The sequence below is a fragment of the Camelus bactrianus genome, chromosome 30, assembly GCF_048773025.1.
Source record: "Camelus bactrianus isolate YW-2024 breed Bactrian camel chromosome 30, ASM4877302v1, whole genome shotgun sequence".
Classification (NCBI taxonomy): domain Eukaryota; kingdom Metazoa; phylum Chordata; class Mammalia; order Artiodactyla; family Camelidae; genus Camelus; species Camelus bactrianus.
In genome coordinates, this window is record NC_133568.1 from 20,673,688 (window position 1) to 20,697,219 (window position 23,532).

At 42.2% G+C, this 23,532-nt stretch overlaps 1 protein-coding gene across 4 annotated transcripts in view; it reads left to right on the forward strand.

Moving 5' to 3' along the window:
• The window catches only part of SERPINB5 (serpin family B member 5), a 51,797-nt gene extending 28,540 nt beyond the window's left edge, over positions 1-23,257 (forward strand). For 3 of the 4 annotated variants that reach the window (XM_010961279.3, XM_074355336.1, XM_045521462.2), the window contains 6 exons: positions 10,432-10,606; positions 13,487-13,624; positions 15,254-15,371; positions 17,919-18,061; positions 19,393-19,560; positions 21,786-23,257. In XM_010961279.3, coding sequence (XP_010959581.1) covers positions 10,439-10,606; positions 13,487-13,624; positions 15,254-15,371; positions 17,919-18,061; positions 19,393-19,560; positions 21,786-22,178 — 1,128 coding nt within the window. In that variant the 5' untranslated portion in view covers positions 10,432-10,438 and the 3' untranslated portion in view covers positions 22,179-23,257. Of the gene's footprint in view, positions 1-5,165; positions 5,242-10,431; positions 10,607-13,486; positions 13,625-15,253; positions 15,372-17,918; positions 18,062-19,392; positions 19,561-21,785 lie in introns of all 4 variants that reach the window. The other variant, XM_045521460.2, reaches the window with a different exon arrangement.
• Positions 23,258-23,532: the final 275 nt, after the last annotated feature.

The following is a 23,532-nucleotide window of genomic DNA, read 5'->3' on the forward strand; positions in this document are numbered from 1 at the left end:
TGTAGTGTGCAGAGCCCTGCGTGAGCTCTAGGAGGGGAGTAAGGATGCAGAGAGAAATCACATGTGGTCCTGCCCTTCCTGTGGCTCAGGGTGTGAATGAAGTGCTCACAATAAATGGGTGTGAATGAAGGGGTACAAGGACGGAATGGGGCACAGTGAAGAAATGTCTGGTCGTGAGTTTCTACACTGAAAGGACTTGGAGCTACAACAAGCGGATCCCAGAGTCCTCCAGGTATGGGGGCGTGAGGACACTGGATGGACAGAATCGCCCTTAAATCCCCTCTTAGGAGGTGGAGACCACGGCTTAACACAGATCCTAGCATGGTGCCTCCATACATAGGATAGGTGGATTCATACATTTCTTCCTCTTCCCCCTGACTCCTGGGAAGCCTCCTTGAGAATTCCTTCCCTTTCCACGTGAAGCCAGTTTGGCTTCATGTTTCTGAGACGTGTGACCTCTTCCATTCTCTCTCTCATTTAAGTGGTCCTGTCATCACATAGAACTAATGCTCATTAAAGGAGGGAGTACTTCTTACATTCCACAAAATAGAGCCCACATTCCACATTAAATGGGTACATTTAGTTAAATGTACCCATCTAATCTCAGATTAAACACAAGACTATGGTGATTAATACAGGTGGAAAGTTTAAGAGCATTACTCACCAGTCCTGTGCCTCCTTTTCATTTATAAAGTGGAATAAAAATAGAACTTAAAATGGTTATCACAAGACATGTAGTAAAAGGTCTTACTCATATCACTTTAAAAAAAATGCAAGGCACTGTGGGCCTAGGTTTCACTGTTTGGAGACAAGGGATTTGGACTGGTCCTGGCCAGGTTTCCTTTAGAGCTGAGCAGCGCTTCTCCTTGAGCGCCTTACTGCATCAGGTAGCGAGGCAGAGATGACGCAGCCACTGAGTCAGCACGCGGGCTGGTGCGCGGAGGAGGGAGGAGGTGGAGGAGAAAGATGGTCAGGCCTGTTCCCACTTGTGCTCCCCTCCTGGGGCGGGGATCTTCCCGGAGGTGCTCCTGTGCCCCAGCTCCTCGGGCTCCTGTCCTCCCTGGCCTGGCTCATTTCGGCAGCTGTCGGGATGGGTTGCTGTGACATCACTTCTGCTGGCGCATGGAGCAGTCCTAGACCTCGTCAAGGGAAACTCTGGAATTTCTACTGCTTAAGAAACACAACTTAAAAAAAGCTTGCGTAGCCTTTTATGAGCAACTAAAATAGAAAGTATCTGTTGTAGAGCACAGTAGTCATTGGTTGACTGGAGACTTCTCATGCAAAAGCCTAGTTGTAGCAGACAGCTTTTGGAAAGTAACTGGTTAAGAAATAAAACTTTTTAATCATAAGAAATGATACATGGTGACTGTAGGAAATTTGGAAGGTACAGGAAACTGTAGAAAGAAAATAAAAATCATCTTTAATTTCATTAGCCAGAGATAACTACTGTTAAAATTATTTTATGCATTTTCTTTAAATCTTGTAAGTACACAGACACACACACATATACATGTCAAACAATCTTAAATGCATTACAGCAAGAAACCAGAGTTCCCACATGTATATATATTTCTTAATCTACTCTTATGTAACTTCATCTTGTGAGTATTACTCTTTGAAAACTTTTATTTAGTCTTTTCCTTATTGACAGACGTTTAGCTAGTTTCTAGTTTTTCTGTTATAAATAATACTACTATGGACATGTCTGTACATTAATCATTGACCTTTTCTGTAATTATTTCCTTAAGAAAGACTTCTAAAAGCTGTTTTATTGGGTTGAAGGAGATGAATATTAAAAAGGTGACATATTGCTAAATTATTTCCTGGAAGAGTTGACCAATTTACATTTCTACCAGTTGTATTGAAACTCTTTATTTTTACTGGATATTTTGGTAAGATTGCATTTTGATTCTTATATTTATTCTTTTTGTCCTGTAAGAATTATACATGAAAAGAAAATTAGAAAATCTTTTACATATACAGCTATTTGAACAACTAAATGTGAAGTCACCAGATTACATTGCTCTGTCAACTAATGGATTAAAACCCAGTTATTAATGAACGAATATGTTTAATTTTTATTTAATTTTTTGTCACATCTAAAGGCATTCCACATCCATTTTCTAGAGTAATTGAGCTCTTTTGGGTTAGATAAAGGCAGGCTTTCGCTCTTTGACCGTTACATCCAAAAGGAACATACGGAGAAGGGGTCCAACCCCTCCTTTAGTTTCACTTTGCAAGATTCTGAGGCCCAGAGAAGTTGAATTTTTTGCTGATGATTAATACACAGCGAGCAGTGGAGTGTGGTTCAGAACCAACTCCAAGATGAATCGTCTTTCTCACACTGTCACTTCTCTTTTCTCCACATCCATCAACCAAATCCATGTGATTCGATACTGAATTTTCTGCTTGGCTATCACTTTACACACACTGTTAAGGATTTTGAAGGCAAATTACGCCACTTAAACCTTCTGTTTATCTGTGGATTACCTTTGGGGTCCTGTTCTTTATTTTTTTCCCACTCTTCATTATTATTTCCCCCTTAAGTTTCCTTCTTAGTAGACTTTCATGTAAATTTATGTAAATTAGCAGAATTCATGCCACTTATATTCCAAAACAGGTTATCATTTAATATAAAACATCTTCTAGATGAAATTTTAGGCTTCTCAAACACTAGAAGATGATAAGATAATAAGCAGGAAAGCATATTAAGCAGTTGGATTCTCGAAGTGGACATAGGGTAAAGGATTCTAAATCTGTGGTTCTGGACATTTTTTTTCTGTCTCAGTCAGAAGCACTAAGGTGAAGTTGCCTTATCTTTCCTGACTCAGTTTCTCCATGAGTGAAAAGGAGATAACAGTCCTCAGCAATGAGGGGGAACCTTTATTGTGCGATTTCTGTGAATTGTTGGAAACGCTTAAGGTTCTGGTTTATTTGTTGTTCGGGAGAGCTGTCATCTGCGTCGGTGGGAATCACACTCATCAGTGGGGAAACACTTGATGTTTTGTAGGTATTTGGGGAGAGTGCTCAAGAATTTGTGGCTGAAATTCGCCTTCTTGGAAAAGAAGAGAGAGAGAGGGAGAAAATGATTCTAAGCATGCTGCAACAAAGCTCCTTTGAGTTGTTCCCGGGAGTGCCTGGGTGTGTCAAGCTGTCCCCAGCCAGAGTGCTGAGTAATCAAGTTATAATATTTGCAATGTTTCAACCTATAGGTGAGAAAAAAGCACCAGCAAAACAGTCTCCTAGGCTATTAAATATTTGGGCTGATGACTACTTTTGTTGAACTACAGGAAATTATTGCTTGATAAAATTGTATAATGAACGAATGGATAATTCATGAAGTGGTATTTCTTCCCTTCTATCCCTTACCCCCCAAATCAATCTACTCTTTCAAATACAAAGTCAATAACATGGTTTTGTGGTAAATAAAAGAGAGATAAGAAAATTATAGATTATTTTTGGAATTATAGAGAAAATGCTTCCTCCTACAAGCAGGTATATCATTTCCCACTAATTTTTCTTTTAAAGAAACATTTATTTCCAAGAGTCAAAATTATGTTTGGGCTTCCTTGGGCATTGTGAATCCCTGTCTCTGGAAGTGTTTCTGACCAGGTTAGGCAAGCACTCAGCAGGAGTGTTGTAGAGGGAATTCAGACATCAAAAGGGACAATGGACAAAGATTTCAGATTTAAGATTTCTGATTTAAGTGCAAGTCTCTTAAAATTTTTGGATCACAGTAGCAAGCATGCAGCAGGTAGTCAATAAATGAGTGTAGTGAATTAATTGCGAATATTCTGCACCAGCCTTTTGGCCATCATGATGATTCTGCAAGCCTGTCCTGCCTGAGGACTAGGCAAAGTGGCAGTAATAACCACGTGTTGTGCCGTACACTTTCTATGTATTGTCTGTCTCTTCATGTATGGATGTGTCTCATTTTACAGATGAGGAAACTGAGGCTAGAGAGGTTAAGCACTCTGTCTAGGATTTCTCAAACAATGAGTGGTAGAGTCAGTTTCCAAATTTATGATTAGGCTCTTAAACCCATATTTCCCCACTACTGCTGGATAGTGTTATTTTCAAGAAATATCCTGCCCACATCACCCTCTTATGACCTTCTTGCCTCTATTTGCTCCCCTGATGGCTGAAATTCTACTTTCAGAGTTTAACTCATTTAATGTATGACTTTGATCCTAGTTGGTAATCAGATACCTGGGGCATGGGGGGAAGGGAAGCTATTAGTCACTCTTAGTTTAGCAAAATGTGTTGCTCTCATTCATTTAGTCGACACGCATTAATTGACTGCACATTGTCTATCCAGACCATACCAAGCGTTGGCATTACAAAAATGCATGAGTCTTGGTCCTTACCTTTAAGATTCTCATAGTGAGATAAAGGAGACCTACAGTAAAGAGATTATTATGAGACAGTGTGGTAAATGAACAACAGAGAATATTAGGTGAGCACAGCAGACAAGTAATTGGTTCAGTTACAAGTCCTTTCCCGAGAACAGCTTCTGTAGGAAAGGAGTGGGTCCTCCTGAAAGAAGGAGCTGAGGAAGACAGGAAAACGCAAAGAGCAGGCTCCACCTGCAGAGAGATTTCAGGACAAAGCTGGGTAATCCTAATCAACCTGTTTTATTGGGAACCCCATCAACAATTTCTTCCATCAGTTTGGTACTACATATTTTGCTAAGTATAATTAATTTAATTTATATATCTTCTTCTTTCTTTTGTGATCACCTTTCTGTTTGAAAGGTGGCTGCCTCTTTTGGCACCTAGCAGAATGAGGTTAGGGTGCTTTCTGTGGTGCCACCATATTTAAGAAGTATGAATTATTACGACCATCACATATTCCTTCTTCACCTTCCGGTCCCACATGGGTTTCTAGGATTACCCTTTTGTATATATGTTTTCAGCCCAAGGCTGGATCCACCGACAGCCCCTTCTTGCCTGAGCATGTTGGAGGCCTTTAGAAGCTGGGCAGACAACAGCAACTTCATCCTGAATCATTTTTTTTCAATCGCGGACAAGCTGCCAAGAGGCATGAATAAGAGCTGAGAATGCAGAAGTGGGAGGGACCGAGGGAGGGAAGGTTGGGCGTGGTAACAATGGGCGTGGCCCCGGGAGGCGCCCCAGGTGAGCCAGGCCTCTGCTTCTGCCCCACAGACTTCCTTCCACATCAAGGTCCTTCTGCACCTGGTTTTCCTTTCCCCTGCGTTTCCCAGGATCGCTATAACCTCAGGTAAGCAAAGTGTGGGTAGCAGGGCTGGGGATTTCCTCTTTGGCAAGTCTTAAAAGAAAATAATTCTTTGAGCTGATTTGAGATGGTGAAAAAAGTCGACAAAATGGCTTATTTTCAAGGGTAGGCTGTCGGTTTCAGTACAGCTATATACCCCCACGTGGGCTGCATTTCCAGCGCCCAGTCCTTTGGGAGCTAGGAAAGCCAGGCAGGGAGCAAAATCACTTAACTGCCCAAGGTTAAGAATACGAAGAAACAGCATGGTTGGGAGGTTTGGGTGGTGGGGGTGCCCAACGGTGATTTGCCAAGGAGAAGGTTATTCTGAGGGCATTTTCAGCCCTGCCTTGGGACTCAGAATGAGTTTTGCCGTCCTAGTTTCAGAAAGGGTGTGGTGCTCAAAACGTGGAGAAAGTGGAGCTGTGTATGAGTGTCTGGCTCCCCTTCCCGGTTGGCCCTGTGGGGTGAGATTCAGACTTCGGAAGTGCTCTTCTTTTGGGCATTTTAAAGCATCCAGTCAGCATCCATTTATTTGCAATCGCATTCTTCCAGGCAGCAAATATCCTCCCTCCCTGTTTCTGGGTGTCAGGATACTTGAAGCAAGTCACAGATTTCAGAGGTGTGTTCTCGGGCGACTTTTCGCATAGGTTGTTCATAGTTTTTTCCTCATTGATGCTTACTGTTTTGATGGCTTTCTTTAAGTGTGTCCCACTAAAGGTCAGCTTAACAGACTAGGCTCATGATCAGATTAGGCTCAGATTTGCAGAGCTGAGTGGATGAGGAGCAGGGACTCATAGCGGTAAAGCGGTGAACACAGTCCCCTAATTTATACAGGGCAGGATAAAGTGGAATCCAAGCCTTCAAACTCACAATGAGTGGACTGCTCCTGAACACCATGGATTTTTTTTAACAGCTTTGTCACCCCTACATCACTGAAGAGGTTTTGAGTAGAATTAGGCGTCCAAGCCCAGTCCCCACCAATATATGCAGGTGTTTGATGGGTTCTTGGTTGGGTGGAGAGATGGAAGCTTGTCTGAAGAAAGGATTCTCTGTATGAGTCAGGTTTTTTTTTTTTTTTTTTTTTAATCTTTGCTTCCTAACACCTAAATCCTGCCACTTCAGTCCCTCTGGGTTGTAGGTTAACTTTGATGGTATGAGTCTCAGCAGTCTTGGGTGTTCTGGTATGGCGAGCCTGGCTCCAGTTTACAGTTAGGCAGCAGTGGAATGGCTCAGCGGTCAAGATCAGGCTTCTAAGCAGATGGGAACAGATGTGATGTCTCAGAGCATCTGAGCAAAGCATAGGCTCCCCCACCATCTGAAATTAAAGATTAACATTGTTAAGAGCCACGGCGCCCTTTCCGGCTAACAAAGTACTTTCCATGTGCGTTTGCTTATTTCATCACTTCATTAATCCTCCTGATATTCCTTCACATGACAGAAGCTGCATAATCTCCTGTTTTCTTAATCTGCCTCTGACTTTTTTCCTTGTGAGTTTAGAAAGTGAACAGCAGAGGCTGTGTTTTTAGACATTTCATTATAGCTGTTGTAATAGGCAAAATTTCTCAAGGCATTACCTAAGGACCGGCTCCCCAAAAGGGCCTTTATCTCACCCGAATGGTCTACAGATAAAAAACCTCACTGAGAATCCTACTGTGAGTGTGCTGTCTCCCCTCGGGGCAGCACCATAACTTTGCCCCTCATCAAGACACTCAGCACGCCAACAACACATGCCATGCTCCTTGGAGGCAGGGACCATTCTGTGTTCACCTTGGATTTCTTAATATCTAGCTCAGTGCCTGACACACGTTATCAGGTACTCAGTTAATAATTAAATGAAAGCAATATAATATTAAAAATTTGCAACATAAATGGCAGAATGAGAACAAGACGTTCTTCAAGTAGGAAAATCAGGACAAAAGTTCTATGTTGATGAAAAAAAATGTAAGAAAGAAAAAAGAAAACACGTAAGGTATCTTATTATTTCTAAAAGAGTAATCAGGACACATAGGATTTTTGGAACTCTAAAGACCCCTGAGAGAACAAATGCCAACAAAGACGCAACTGCTGAGAAGGAGGGTGACAAGGTGTGGCCGGAACTCCCGGGCTGGGACACAGAAGTGAGTGCTAGGTCTGGTTTTACCACTCTCACTCCCCGCGTGGGTGGCCTGGGAGAATCACTTCATCGCTGTTGGCCTCCCTTTCCTCATCTGTAAAATGAAGAGGTGGGGCCAGACTAGATCCATTCCAAGATCTTGTCCCACTTTAAAAGTTTGTGACTTTAGGACATACTGCAAATTTAAAAAAAAACAAAACAGGCAACTTTACAATTAAATTCTTACAACTCTTTGTTGCTTGTGTGTTGCATTTGTATTACTACCTAAACTTCCATCTCATGTTTCCCTGATTCAAATAAAAGTGCCTTTTAAACCTTTAAGTGACTAAAAGATGTAGAGGTTTCTACATTGGAGCTGTAAATAAAATTCTCTTTATTTGTTATTTTCATTAGAAGGTTTTTATGAAAATGAAGGAAGTTATTTCTGTAACAATGTGATAATCAAATGAAAAAAGATCTGCAGAGATTTTAGCACTGAACACGTCATTAGACATGTAAATTTACTATTTAAGAATTGCTAATCTCTATTTTTGAACCTGTAATTTTTATAGCATTTGCTCATGCAAAATGGTCTGTGCAGGAACCTGACCCATTTTCCTGGGAATGTAGCGCTAAAGTTGCTGAGATTTGTTTAAATGCTTTGTGTTGCCGCACAGCAAGGTGGCAATTGCCCGTGGCCAAAATCATCCCTTGAACTGCCTGAAACCAGATCAGCTTGACAGTGTTTTTAGGTCACTTGGAACAAATTGCCACTAAGTAACCAATCAGATTTACTATACAGTATTTGATTGATTACTTAGCTGGTGATCATTTGCTGCTATGGACACCTCAGATGTCAGGTGTGCCTTTGATTTACATTTTCCGACAGGGACTGAATCTAAGCCTTGAATTGCAACACAGTGTTCATCATATTGTGTAATTAGCTGTACTAAAAGCCACCATGATCTTGTACTCACGTGGAGCCATTAGGTGAAATGAATCTCAAAGTGTTATAATGAATGAATAAATAATACCTCTGTGGAATGAAATGGCATTTCCTTACCCTCTTGGATCCACTTTTAAGTGTTTGCAGTCAACTCCCTCAGGAGATAACTCCAAGGCCTTAAAGACACAAAGGAAATCAGACTTTAAATTTTGTTATGAACTATGCAAAATTATTCTAATTTCTCCTCTTGGGTGGTTGGAAATACATGCTGGGAAGAACTACTGGTGTTTTTAAAGCACAGTTGGTATGTTTTCATATTATTATTAGTGTGGGTAGGCCTTGAGTTGTTGAAGTTTTGAGAAGTTCACGGGGATTTGGGTTTAAGCTTCTCTATTTGTTGAAGAAATAGCTCATTTAGGCTTTTCTATTTGGTGGAGAAATAGCTGGTGTCGAATTTTAGTCATAGATGAACTCAGCATTATCAGTGTAAAATTTGCAGCTGGAGATAAGCCAGATTTCTTGTTCTGAAAGTCTTGTCCTGAAAGCCTGTTTGGGATTCCCCAAACCTTTAGAGACGGTTCTTTTAATTTCCCCGTGGTGGACATACTGGTCGAAACGCCCCACATTTCTGTTCCTGTCTCCTTGCCCTCTGCTCACCTCGTGCTGGTCTGCTTCCAAGGAAGCAGACACATCATCCAGCCTCTGGAAAACACTGTGTATTTGTGAGAGATTGAGAGTGAAAGGCAAATAGTGTCTAAGTATTATCATGAAGCATTTTGACCTCATGGGCCCACTGGAAGGGTCTTAGGGACCACCAGGTGTCTATGGACACCACCTGGAGAAGCTGTGCATCAGAATGCAGGTTCTCAGACAGGAGCAGAGGCTCACCGCTGCTGTGGCCACTTTACCAGGCTCCATATTTTCAGCTGAAGCTGCCCTCTCTCTCTTTTTCCTTTACCTCCCATGTTCCTTGTTCTGCTGCTCACATGGCACAGGAAGCCCTGATTCCACGCATTTGTCTACATATCTTCCCAAAGAGATGGGAAACTCAGGGAAGTGGGTGGGGCAGAGAACTCAGGTGATCCTTACAACACGTTGTGTAGTATCTTCCACATAGTAGGTCATGTACTAACCACAGAAACAATAGCAGTTATTGTTTGTTAAACACTGCAAGGTGCCGGGTGCCCTACGAAGGCATTACTTATTGTATTAGTATCCTAGGGCTGTTGTAGTAAAGAACCACAAATTGGGTGGCTTAAAACAGTAGAAATTTATACTCCCACAATTCTGGAGGCCAGAAGTCTGAAATCAAGGTGCTGGCAGAGCCGGGCTCTCCCTGCAAGCTCTAGGGGAGAAACTGTTCCATGCCTTTCTCTTGCTTCTAGCGTTGCCCGTGATCCTTGGTGTTCTTGGCTCTTGGAAGCATCACTCCAATAATCTCTGCTTCTGTGGTCACATGGCCTTCTCCCTGCGTGTTTTCACATCATCTTCCCTCTGTGCATGTCCGTCTTTATGTCTTTCCCCCTGTTTTTATAAGGACACCAATCGTATCAGATTAGGACCACGCTGAAGATCTCAACTTGATTAAGTCTGCATAGACCCTATTCCCAAATAAGGTCACATTCATAGGTACTCAAGGGTGGGACTTCAACATATCTTTTGAGGAGGGGACACAGTGCAGCCCATAACACATACTAAATGTTAACTTGAACCACTCAAAACTGCTGTGATTTGACTATTTTTGATCTACAAAAAATTCAATTTTGTATGGTTGAACCTAAATCCTAACTAAAACAATATGGATAAATAAAACCCTTGGATTTTGATCAGTGCTGTCAATTGTTCTGACCGCATGCAGAGGAAGAGGCATGACCACTGGGCTCCCAAAAATAGCCATTGTAGCCAAGTGAACCCGAATTTGGAGATTTTGGGCAGAGCCGTACACACAGAGGACCTCGCACGCTGGACGTTCAGACCTTAGGACATTCGCTCAGATGTTTTTTTCACCACTGGCTTGAAAATTACTGAAAATTCCTTCCTCTTTTCTACCCAAGACCATTACTTTGTTTGACTACAATTTTTATTGCCTTGGCAGAGTGCAGTTGAGAACACATTAAAGATGCTTTAGAAATAACCTCACCCTTGTTCTTTGTTCCAGGCCCACAATGGACGCCCTGCAACTGGCAAATTCAGCATTTGCAGTTGACCTGTTCAAACAACTGTGTGAAAAGGAGCCAGCGGGCAATGTTCTCTTCTCTCCAATCTGTCTCTCCACGTCTCTGTCACTTGCCCAAGTAGGTGCCAAAGGTGACACGGCGAACGAAATTGGTCAGGTAAGACCCACACACCTGGTTTCTGCTTTGAGTGGGAGCAGACTTATTAGAACACGTAGGCAGCGCCCAGGGAGAGAGGAAGGAGGCTCTGCAGTCAGAACTGCTCAGGATGGCGCATTTCTCTCACTCACTTCATCTGGCTCTAAATGTGAAGGCTCCTTATCTGTCCTGCAGCCCATAGTGCCTGTTTAAAACAGACACTATGTTGTGCTAGAAAACCTGGGGATCCACTAGGTGATCACACGTTCTCCACTAACAGGTGGTCTTTGGCAAGTCGCCTGACATCTTTCTGCCTGTTTAGTTGTTAAGCATCCATCAAGATGATGTTTATCAGATGTTCTCCTGCAGACACCCCGACCAGCAAGAGTGTAACCCCGTACCCCTCTCTGATGCACAGAAGTCACTTGCGGCATCATGCTTTCTAGTAAGATGCAGGCTCAGCTGCATTCTAGTCTATAATGTGTTCTACCCTGTTCTAGATCCCTGTGGGATAGATGAAATATATCCATGCTGATTTCAATATAGAAATAACATTTAAAATGATCTGCCTTTAAGTAACAAGGATAAATAAGATGGGTTGTGCTTATTTTTGACAATACTCCCTGGGGCTTGAGAGTCCCATCTGAGAAGAATGGACTAAGACGATGTTTTACACACACACACATATGCTTATAGGTGTATGTATATACATGTGTACACATATAAATAAAAATTTTGAGAGTTTCTTTTTGGCTATGGTTGACTGTCTTTGTAAAATTCTTAGACCCTCAGATGAGATGATTTTCCAGGTTGTTAACATTTTAAGTCCTTATTTACTTTTATTTTATGATTCTTAAAAATTGAGGTATAAATGACATATAACATATTAGTTTCAGGTGTACCATATAATGATCAATATTTGTATATATCACAAAATGACCATCACATCACATCTAGTTAATAGCCATCACCATACAGAGTTAGAAATTTTTTTTCTTTTTTTTTTTTCACTAAATCATGTTTTATTTGGTTTGTTTCATATTTGGGCTTTCTTTTTCTTTTCTTTTTTTTTTTTTAAACTTTTTTTTTTTATTGAGTTAAAGTCATTTTACAATGTTGTGTCAAAAATTTTTTTCTTGTGTTGAGAACTTTTAAGATCTACTCCCTTAGCAACTTGCAAATATGCAATACAGTATTCTTAAGTATAGTCCCCATGCTGTGCATTACATCCTCATGACTTATTTTATAAATGGAAGTTAGCACCTTCAGAACCCCTTTACCCATTTCACCCCCATCCCCAACCAGTTACCTTTAGATAGTAAGTGGAAGCCCTTCTAATTCCATTCCATTATTATTCTTTGATCATTCTAGTTCAACGGATTCTTTCTTGCTGTGAGGTCATAAGCATTTAAAAAGGGGGTATCTTCTTATACCCATAAATCCCCCAAAAGCGTGGCCCACAGAATGTAATTTGGGTCAAGTTGAAGAATTTACACTTGCAATTGACTGGGACTTGACAAGGAAACTTCCTTTGTGGGAAGAGGAGCTGTATCTTCTCATCTGTCCTCCTCTTTCAACTCCCAATCCTTATGCCATCTCTCATTCCTCATTTCTCATCTCCCATTAGAGAGGGGACAGAAAGACGACTTCCTGGCAGGGAGTCTGTTCCTCAGTAATAATAACGAAGGTCTTTTCAGGACATGCAGTTGTTCGCCTGCGGTAGTCACTTGGGTTCTTTAATTTTCTGGTCCTTTTGCCTGTCATTAGGCATGAGAGTTAGGCACGGCCTCAGACCAGCCCATTTGTCCCTTCGATACTGAGGCTGTGTGACTCATCTGTACAGTGTGCCCGTTTAGTGATGTTACCTGAGGTGTGGCATCAGCACACGGTTATTATGAGTGAGGAATGAGGAGAGAATCACCTTATCCTGTCATCATGTTTTGGGCTCGATGAAACAGAGAGGACTCTGGGCTATTGATTGGCACAATGGAAAAGTTACGAACAAAATAAAAGGATTTAAGCCCCCAGGAGATAACATCCTAGTTTTATGTGGCTTAGAACATTACTGTAAGAATAATTATTAACGTTTTGAATCCATATGATATTTTAGGTGTGCTGCATATAATGTCTGTATGCCTCATAGCAACTCAGAAGAGTAGGTATCCTCAGTCCATTTTACAGAGGGGAAGGTGAGGTTCTGAACTGTTGAGCAGGATTGCATTTCTAGTAGGTACAGGCTGGGATTCAAAGGCAGGCTATCTGACTGTAGCCCTCCTGGGCAACCCCCCATCTCCGGCAGCTGCCTACATTCAGTGATGCATCAGCCATTTGGCAGTTGTTAGAGCAACGGAGGGGACTAGATAGACCCTGGCTAGAGACACCTCTATCCTGGAATCTGATTCCTGCCTAGTGATTGTCTCTTTGGAATTAATCTCTTTCTTCTTGTCTCTAAATTGGATAGAAATCAGAACTCAACTTCCCTCTTTTCCAAGTTTGGAAAAGGGCAGGGAGGCATCATTCTGAAGAAAGGGCTCATTTTCCTTAGAGTTAATTCAAGAGCAGAGTGCCCTTTATGGCAGGGTTTCTCAGCTGGGGACAGTTTTCCCCCTTCCCTACCCCAGCCTTCTCCGGGACACTGGGCAATGTTTGAAGACATTTTTGTTGTCACAAATGGAGGAAGGAGCGTTTCTGGCACCCAGTAGGCGAGGATACTCAGGAAAGCCCACCTACAACACAGAATTGTCCAGGCTGATACATCAGTGCTGCTGAGGTGGAGAAGCCTTGCTTTCCGGGAACAATCGATGCTCAGGATGAAGCCCCAGGAGGCTGACCATGACCATGTGTCCATTGCAGCGGGAAGAGGCGATGCTTCACGGGTCATGGGTTTTCCTCTCTTCACAGGTCCTTCATTTTGAAAATGTCAAAGATGTGCCCTTTGGATTTCAGACAGTAACATCGGATGTCAACAAACTTAGTTCCTTTTACTCACTGAAATTAATCAAACGGCTGTACGTGGACAAATCTCTGAATCCTTCCACAGTAAGTGGTTCAAAGCAATTAGAGAGATTTGACTGTTTACCAGGAGTGGCATTTTCTCATGCTTAGACCAACAACCTTTTTTCCCATGAAATTAATTCCTAGGATGCTCATTTATGATTTATTTAAAATAAATTAGTCCTAGTGGAGAGGTTAAATAGAGGAGGAATCAACTGCAGTCACATAATATAGCTTAAAATATAGGGAAGCTGTGAGCTTCCTTTTCCTTCTCAAACACTTGCAGGATCCCACCCTTCCTCTTAGCTTCCTCCCTGAGAGAAATGGAAAATGGGGTTATTAACTCTGTAATAAATGTATCTCTAAAGATGCAAGACAGCTCAGGATTTAAACCTCTTTCTCCTTAAACAGCAGGGCGTGTGGCCTGGGACCACACTTTAAGTTCTTTACCTCATTTGTTTATGCGCACAGTGTTCTCCTGATGTTTCTCAGAATCAAGAAGACAAATAGTAACTGTATGAATTAACGGTTTTCATCAGTCACAAATGGGTTCTGTTTATTGGACAAGGCTGGTCATGTGGGTATCTATATAAGGTAGCTGTGATAATTTCAGCTATTTCTTGAAGGAATCATATAAAGAACACGGTGATGCCCATAGCTTGATCCCAGAGTATATCATAATAGGTTTTAAAAATCTGTATTTGAAACACATAGCCAACATCCTCGACTATATAGATGTTCATTCTCTTCTTTAGTAATGCGGTGTTGGTTCAATCTGTGTTTGGATGGCCAGAATTTCAAGCTTTCCAAATCTGAAGGGGAGATTTCCGTTGCTTTCCGTTGCTCCTGTTGGTTGTGTATCATCTACCAATTTACTAGTAACAATACAAACAGGGTGGTCTGAGGAGGGCCACCTGTGTCAGAACTACCCGGGTGTTTGTAAAAAGTGCAAATTGCTATCCTCAGATCACTTGACTCAAGATCGCCAGGGACAGGATTTAGGGTTTTGCATTTTTAACAAGCATTACAATTAGAAGCACCGCTCTGTTCTGTAAAGCACTGTATTTCCAACTTTACTGTGTAGATGAATCACTTGGGAATCTTGTTAAGAATGCGGATTCTGATTCAGTAGGTCTGAGATGGGACTTGAGATTCTACATTTTTAACAAGGTCCCAGGTGATGCTGCGGCTTTTGGTCCTTGGACCACACTTTGAGTAGCAAGCACAGAATCGTTATTTCAGTGGTAAGATTTTTCTTCTCACACAGTTCTTTTTTTGGTACATTTCTTTTATCCTAAGACATACATATGTAAGTATATATGTATACTTACGTTTTATATATATTTATATTTTAACGTTTCTGGAATTGGAATCTATATTATAATTGTTTTGTGCATTTAGCATGGTGTTTCTTTTTTCCCCCCAAACTGATACTAAATTGATGGAGGCATTTAATAATTGATATTGTCTTGGAATTGAATATATGAACCATTAATACAAAGAAAATTCATTGATTTTTATATGAGGTTTCGATTTATATCGGGTTATAGATTTTGAAGGAGTATTCATGGTAATGGACGTTCAGAAGTCCTTCTGTTAGAGTTGTGTAACAGTGCCGTGCTCTGACGACAGGCCTCACGGATGTTGTGATTTTGTGAACTGGGTGTTTTTCAGGAGTTCATCAGCTCTACGAAGAGACCCTATGGAAAGGAGATGGAGACCGTTGATTTCAAAGATAAATTGGAAGAAACAAAAAGTCAGATCAACAACTCAGTTAAGGAACTCACAGACGGCAAGTATCTTTTACGTATTCTGCTATAACTCCACTAAGTAAACAGACCGTGTCTTCTCAGGCATCTTTCTGCTAAGTTATAAAATTGAACGTCTGGGGAATTCCTTGGCTGTTTTCGGTAACAAGCTAAATTCTTGCCCGTCGAGCCATTCCAACCACTTGGATTTCTGGGCATTTCCTGCATCATGTCATCACTTGGCAGAGGTTCCGGGTGCTTCAGTTTTAGTCTGCCTCGCCGTGCGAGCTTGCTCTCCAGCGAGCTGCCACGTGCCCTCCTGGAGTCTTAGCTGTGTCCCTGATGAAGTATGGCTTTGGGCAAGTTCCAGGCTGGTTTTTCAATCTGGAAATGAAGGGCTTGGACTATGACTTGATAATCCCTGAGGCCACTTTCAGCTCAAAAATTCTACAAATTTATGGTGGAAAAAAGGCAGACGGTCTTAGGCAATCAAGTACACATATAGAAAAAGCAAAACAAAACAAACCACGGTGGAAACTTGTTTTGGTTCTCATGACTTGCTGTCCCAGTCGGTCCCCTGATAGCCCCGAGGTCTCTTCTGCAGCCTCTACCTGGCCCTGCGTCTGGCTCAGTGCTTCCCCCAGGCCTCTCCCTTCCCCGACTCCTCCCTCCACTAAAATTCTCTGTGAGTTGTCCTTCTTGCTAGAAAGGAATTGAGGCCAAGATGAGTTTGGGGTGCAAATCAGTGTTCATGTGCTCCTTCCCGGGGGCATATTTGTATAGGGAGGGACCTCTTGTGACACAGCACCTGATTGTGAAAGAACAAACTGGGTTTTCAGGTGCCACTGCAGTGGCCCAAGTCTAAGGAGAGCTCTACTTCTGTGGCAAGAGACGCTGACTCCCTGTGAGGAAGGCCAGTGCGGTCCTCTTGCTGCACTGGCTCAGGAGTGATGGAGCCCAGGCTCTTCACTGAGTGGGGGCCTGGAAAGAACACGGTCTGGGAGTCATGCAAGACCTAGATTCAAATCCAGACACTGCCACTTATTAACTGAGGTATTTGGATATGGAGCCTCAGTTTACCAAACTGTAAAATGGGGGATATGTTATCTTTCACATAATTTAATTTTCACATGGTGGTTGTGAGGATCAAATTAGATAATGTATATGAACAAATAATATATGGTAGCCATAGAAACATATGCACACACACAAATGTATACATACATATGTATTTGTTATTAAAATGAAGTTTCTTTGGCTTTATATGTAAAGAAAAATCTGGTCTAAGTAATACCAGTTTAGGCATAATTCTAAAAAGTATAAGCAAAAAGCAGCTCCTATTTAAATTTCTGTGCAACAGTTTTGTCTTTAAAATTGTTAGATAATTACAGTTTCTCTCCAAGGTACATCCTCCATTCTGTGTAAATTTAAGGTTTTGACTGGAGAAGGTAGTTGAGTGAAAGGACTTCTGAATTTGAAATCAGAAGCTTGAGGTTCAAGTTGAAGCACAGCCTCTTTCTAGCCCTCCCCCTCCTACTTCTTCAGTGACACTATTACCTGTTCAACACATCATATAGTGCTGGCGGGCCCGGTCACATCATTTGCGGGTCCCAGTGCAAAATGAAAATGAAGGGCCCTTTATTAAAAACTGTGTTAAGAACTGTAAGATGGTAGCAGCAGAGCATGAAACCCCTGGAGGTTCTTCACACAGAGTCACAGGCCCATGAACTGGCCTGAGCCCTGGGGCGAAGATGGAGAGAGATTAGGTAAATGAAAATCCTTTGCGGAAAAAGTCAGTGCTCCTCAAAGGCGAGGACTTAATTTTGTTAAGGGATTATCACCTTTGAGCTGTTTCCACTGGGGGTTTTTGGTCGAAGGTAGTTAGTTGTTCTGGAGCCTAAGGTGGTGACTACTGACCTTGATGTAGCCACGGTGCGATTTGGGGAGGCGGGAAGAGGAGAGCGCTGTCCTGGCATCAGACACGCTTCACAGCTGAGTGACCCAGGAAAGCCACTTCACCTCTTTGAGCCTCAGTTTCCTCAATTATAAAATGGGGATAATGATCTTTGCCCCAAAGCATCATCCTGAGAGAAGTGGGTAAGACACGTGCCAGTACCAAGCACAGACCAGGTGGGAAGTAAGTGCTCTCACATTTTCCTTCCTGAGCACAGGTTTTGGAGTCACAAAGACCCAGCTTTGAATCCTGAATCACCCTTGGGCAAGTGATTTAACACCAAGTCTTAGTTTGCTGATCTGTAAAGTGGGGAGAAATGCATATGCGATGTCTAGCCATAGTCTGGGACAGCATAGGCATTCAACAGTGGTAGCTTGTGTTTTTCTTTTTCCTCCTCTTCCTTTCTTTTCCTTCCCTTTTCTCCCTCTTTCTCCTCCTTAGGTCTCTTTGATAAGTCTGATTGTGGCAAGATGGAAGGAGAGAAAGGGGTCCTTCTGAAATGAGCTGGTTTGGCCTACCAGACCTTACATGGTGGGCTCAGTATTAAATGCCCAGGGAGTGGACATGCATGTGCCCATGAGCTGTGGTTTGGAAGAATAACGCTGTACAATTTGTGGTTTCCTAAAATTGTTTGCAGGCCGCTTCGAGAACATTTTAGCTGACAACAGCGTAAATGACCAGACCAAAATCCTTGTGGTTAATGCTGCCTACTTTGTTGGAAAGTGGATGAAGAAATTTCCTGAATCAGAAACCAAAGAATGCCCTTTCAGAGTCAACAAGGTATGCGAGCTGCATGTAGCTTTCAAAGGATTCCAACTATAGATCCGTAAAATTATAGCAACCCAAGGGACTGTAGGAATTCACTCCGCTGAGAAAAATTAACATTAAAATTAATGTTCACTACCTGTGAACATAAGGTAGTGTGCTTTTCCTGAGATGAACAGCTGGGAGGCGAGTATAGAAAAAGAACCATAATCCAGAGCCTCTTACACTTTTTCCAGAATGTCCTCAGGGTCTGACTAAGTGAGATCTTATAGAACTTATAACACAGTGGGTGGAGCTAAATTACCAACAGGAAAATAGCTACATGTATTTGGGACCATTAGTAAGAAAGGAAGAGAAGAGAAGAGAAGAGAAACAAACTGAATCCCAGCATCAGAGGCCTTTGGATCATCATGAGATGCTGACTGTGTGGGAATCCTGCTCTAGGTTAATAAGGTCCTCTGTGATCTCATTTCGCACCTGTTAATTGTGAAGTCAGTGGTTCCAATATTTTATTTATAAGATGCTTTGAGGTAGGTACTTGGTGGCTGTGAAGAAAAAAGTATAGCTTATTCATCCGCCACGCTGGGAGTCGACATGGGGAAGAATTAGAAACCTGTATTGCAGGGAAGCCTTATAAATACTATTGAGTGAATAATGAGGCCATATCCCACATCAAAAATAATTCATATAAATCGGTAAAGTGCCTCTTCTATAAATGAAACTAAAGAACCGAGACTAGAAAATTGACCCATTTCCTTAGAGGACCTTAGAGGAAGCCCCAGGAATCTATATGATGGTTTGATTTGGTCTCATTTGATGAGATCTGAGTTGTGTTAAGAGCGCGGGCTCAGAACTGTGCTTGAGCTGTGTGAATGGATGTGTGGGCTAGCACTAGGGTTTACTTTCAAGTGCGTTCTGCCAGGCATGGTTTAAAGACCTTGTAATTACAGGCATCTATAAAGATGAAGTTGAAGTTTGCCTATATTTCCAGTCATCCTGTCTTATTTTTAATGTTTTATATATGCAAATACAGTATTACATTATGTACAGTTCCTATAATTATAAAGCACACGAATAGGTTTTCAAAAGAAGTCATAAACTCTTGACAGGACAGTCTCAGATGGCGTGGGTCCCCGTGGCTGCAGCTTCAAGCCATAATGATCTGAAATTATATCAAGAACAAATTGGTGTATTAAAAAAAAGAACAAATTGATGTATATGTGTGTATAGTTGTTTGTGTATATATACGTGTATAGATTTGTGTGTGTGTGTGTGTGTGTGAGTGAGTGTGTGAGTGTGGTGTGTGTGTGAAAAGCAAGCAGAGCAAATTTCTTCTCCTTTTACAGACGGACACCAAACCAGTGCAGATGATGAATACGGAGGCCACGTTCTGTATGGGCCACATTGACGGTATTAACTGTAAGGTCATAGAGCTTCCCTTTCAAAACAAGCACCTCAGCATGCTCATCCTGCTGCCCAAGGATGTGGAGGATGGGTCCACGGGGCTGGAGCAGGTGAGGAGGGAGCGGGTGTTGAGCACGCAGGTGCCCCGGAGCCTTGGAGACGCGCGGGCGGGGCTGTGTGCGGCTGAGGCGGGGTTCCCGGCAGCCCTCCTTACGGGCCATTTGGCTAGTCGTCTCCAAAGCTTTCATGGTTCTTTTGGGACCTTTTTCCTTAATATTAAAACAGCTAGTATTTATTTATCTGGCACTCACAATGCGCCAGGAACTGTGCCTTGCCCACGTGCGCAGTCGGAGTTAGCCACTCTTACCGCACTCGGGTTTACCAGTGAGGGGGCAAGGCACAGAGGGCTAGGTAACTGGTCCGTGGTCACAGAAGCCGTGGGTGGGAGGTGGAATCGGAATGTGAGCCCTGGAAGGTGGTTGGAATCTGTGTTCTTAACCGCAGGCTGACGCCACGGTTGTTTGCATCTTGCGTTAGTGTGGTGTGTGTGTTACAGTTGACCAGCCAATGCTGACAGATTTTTCGCTCAGGTCCACAGTTGACTTTAGGGGGTCGGGCTCCGAGTTGCACATTCTGTGGACTTTGAAAAGTTCTTTTAATGCATACACATGTCTGAGATTGTATTACACTTCTATGCCGGTAGAGGCACGGGGTTTAAGTAACAGCAGAGATCTCAGCAGATTGGAAGTGTCTTTCCAGCTTCCCCTCTGCTCTGGCAGCCCCGTGCAGCCCAGGGCCCGCTGGTCTCCTGCAGCCTCTCCCCTCCTGGCTCTCCCTCACCCACTCTGCCGGTCGAAGACCTTGGCCAGAAAGGAGCGGCTCTTGAGGGACCCACAGATCACCTGCCTCATCTCCAGTCATGCCTCCCTTACTCCCTGACTTTCCAGGGGATGATCTAACATGGTCCCCATCCTGTCTGCTTCTTTAGTTCTCATTATGTTTTATCCATCACTTTATTAGCTGAATTATAACTCCCATCTTCATTCTTCTTTGAGTCACTCTTCTCTCTCTTTTTTTCTCCCACTTCATGCCTTGGTCTCATTCTTTTCCTGCAGTGTGAATGCATGTCTTTATCTGTGTCCAGATTTTCCCTTCTTATAAAAAGGACACCAGTCATATTGGGTTAGGGCCCACCCTAATGACTGCATCTTAACTAATTATATCTACAAGAATCCTATTTCCAAATAAGGTCATATTCCAAGGCACTGTGGATTAGGACTTCAACATATACATTCTGGGGGGATAAATTTGAAAAAAAAGCTTTTTCCCTCTTCTAAATGACCTTTTTGATATATGGATGAATTTTCTCCTATCTTCTCACTGCCAGGTAGTAAGTGGGCAAAAGGATATGCTTTTTGGCTCAAAAATTCTAGTTACCCATAACACTCATAATTTGTCTTAAATGAAAGAGTTTCCATTGAAAAAAGACTTATCATAGATTAGCAAGAGAATCTAATGGTTCCTTCCTCCATTAAAAAAAGAAAAAAGAAAACTTGTGGCCAGCTTGTGACCTTGTCATCGCCCTGATTTTTATAGGCTTCATCTGAGTAACTGTGGTGCAGGACTGCCCCAGATATAACAGTCAAGGTGTTATCATTCTCTGTTGTATGCGTGTTTCTCCTCTAGCCGGTGGGGTGATTGGAAGGGCAAGGAGCAATTTAAGATTTGCTCAGTGAAGAATTTTATGACTAAATCATTTTATGCATCATCGCATCTCTTTCATTTTTAAAATAACCAACTGAAATGGACACATTCATCACCTCTGATCTAAAAGAAGGATCCTAGACAGTTCAAAGTCTCATTTGAGAAGGAGCACCTTAAGCTTTTATTTGGCTTATTAAATTTGATGCCATTCCAAGGATACAAATATTCTGGATTTCCTAGTAGAGAAAGTAAAACAAGCATTCAATAAATATTTTGCATAAAGCCCTTCTGATTTTTTACTTACTCCACTATTATCCATGTAACATCATAATCCATGCATTCATTTCTACAGTGCTGCTCTGTAGTTTAAAAGAGATGGCCTCATACATTTTAGAGCAAAGGGACCAATGTGGTAGAGTGAGTGGAGGAGAACGATGCTAGGTGGCTGCGTGGACCATTTTTAAGAGAACCTAGTCACAGAGCAGAACTGCAAGGCTGATTGCATCTTTGATGGTCCGTCTGTGCTGCTTTGAGACTGGGCTCACGATGACATTTTATGTTTTAAAACAAGCAGGATCTTTTACGATTGGAAATTAAAAAAAGGTAATTTCCTCTCCTTTTTGTCCTTCAGGTTGAAAAACAACTCAACTCAGAGACACTCTTGCAGTGGACCAACCCCAGCACCATGGCCAATGCCAAAGTCAAACTCTCCATTCCAAAATTTAAGGTGGAAAAGATGATTGATCCCAAGGCTAGTCTGGAAAACCTAGGGCTGAAAACTATTTTTAATGAGGATACATCTGATTTCTCTGGAATGTCAGAGGCCAAGGGAGTAGCCCTCTCAAATGTTATTCACAGAGTGTGCTTAGAAGTAACTGAAGATGGTGGGGATTCCATAGAGGTGCCAGGATCACGAATCCTACAACACAAGGATGAATTCAATGCTGACCACCCATTTATTTACATCATCAGGCACAACAAAACTCGAAACATCATTTTCTTGGGCAAGTTCTGTTCTCCTTAAGTGGCAGAGCCCAGGTTAAGCCAAACTCTGCATCCAGAGAATCACTTTCTAAATATGGTAAATTGTTAATATTGCTGAATCAAGGAACAGCTGGCACTCACACTAATAGACACTCTTTCCAATCCTTTTGTTGTTGTTCCCTCTCTTCCAACCCCATAAAAGACAGTGCTTTTAACGAAAATGAATCACCTTAGAGGAAAAATATGTGTTCATTATCTGTCAGACTGTCTGGGGTTTGGGGCAGGAATACAGTCTTCCACCAAGAAAATTCCTATAAGGAGGATGTGGAGGATTTTATTCCCAAAGCTTTGCCTTCCTTCACTGGGATACAGAACGTTCTAGACATTCTCACTTCCCTGAAAGACTAAAGACACCATGGTACGTGAGCTCCTCAGAACTTTTCCTGGCACTGGTGAAACTTGGGCACACGTTCAGGCTACTGTAGAAACACAGTTCCTTAAGCTAAACTCTGTGGGACAAATATTTTCTTCAAACTCTGATTTTTTTTTTGATTTTAGAAAGATAATATTTTGCACATACTGTATTTTATGGAACTCCACTGATAGAGGCTGGAACGGCCCCCTGAAAGTCCACATCTTAATATTTCTGCCACAAAATGTACAATATTTGCAAGAAACAGATGAGCAAAGATGCTAAGTAGCCCGTAAGTGTCAGGCTTGGTTGTCAGGAGCGTGCCACCAGCTTATGAGAAAACCTTTGTTTTCAGAACTTATTGAAATTTTGGGAGTGTGGGACAGGGAATTGCAGACTTCTAGTAGTTGACGGGCAGCACCTCATGGGGAAGTTCAGCTCTTATTAAAAACTCACTTTCACTTTTGCTAGAATGCCCACCTGGTCTTTTGGTTGGTGAGACAACTCTGGCACGGAATTCTAACCGACTCACAAGCTTTTGGGTGTCTGACCACCAGGCAGTTAAAACGCACAGGGGCTTTCACAGTAGCCAATAAAGGGATTTTATGAGTGTTGGAGAAACTGGTCTCTTTGTCTTCTGTGATAGTGGGAAAGGGAAAGGAACTCAAAGCTGTTAGAAAATGTAATTAAAGTTCTTTAAGTGCTCATGCTGTCATGACCGGGATTTTTTTTTTTTTCGAAGTCCGTGGGTTTAGTTACTGCAGATAGCTGATAAGCTACAACAATTTTCAAAGCTGGCCTGAGAAGTTACCTGTGTCACAGGCTCACACTTTAATTCACTACTGAAAGAGGACAGTACTGAAGATTTGGTGACAGTCCCTCCCTCCTCTCTTCTCTGGCTCCACTGTAAATTGGCTCAACTTTCTTCATGCTCCGAAGGTTCAATGTTGAATTTCTTTTTCTGCTGTTGACAATGAAATGT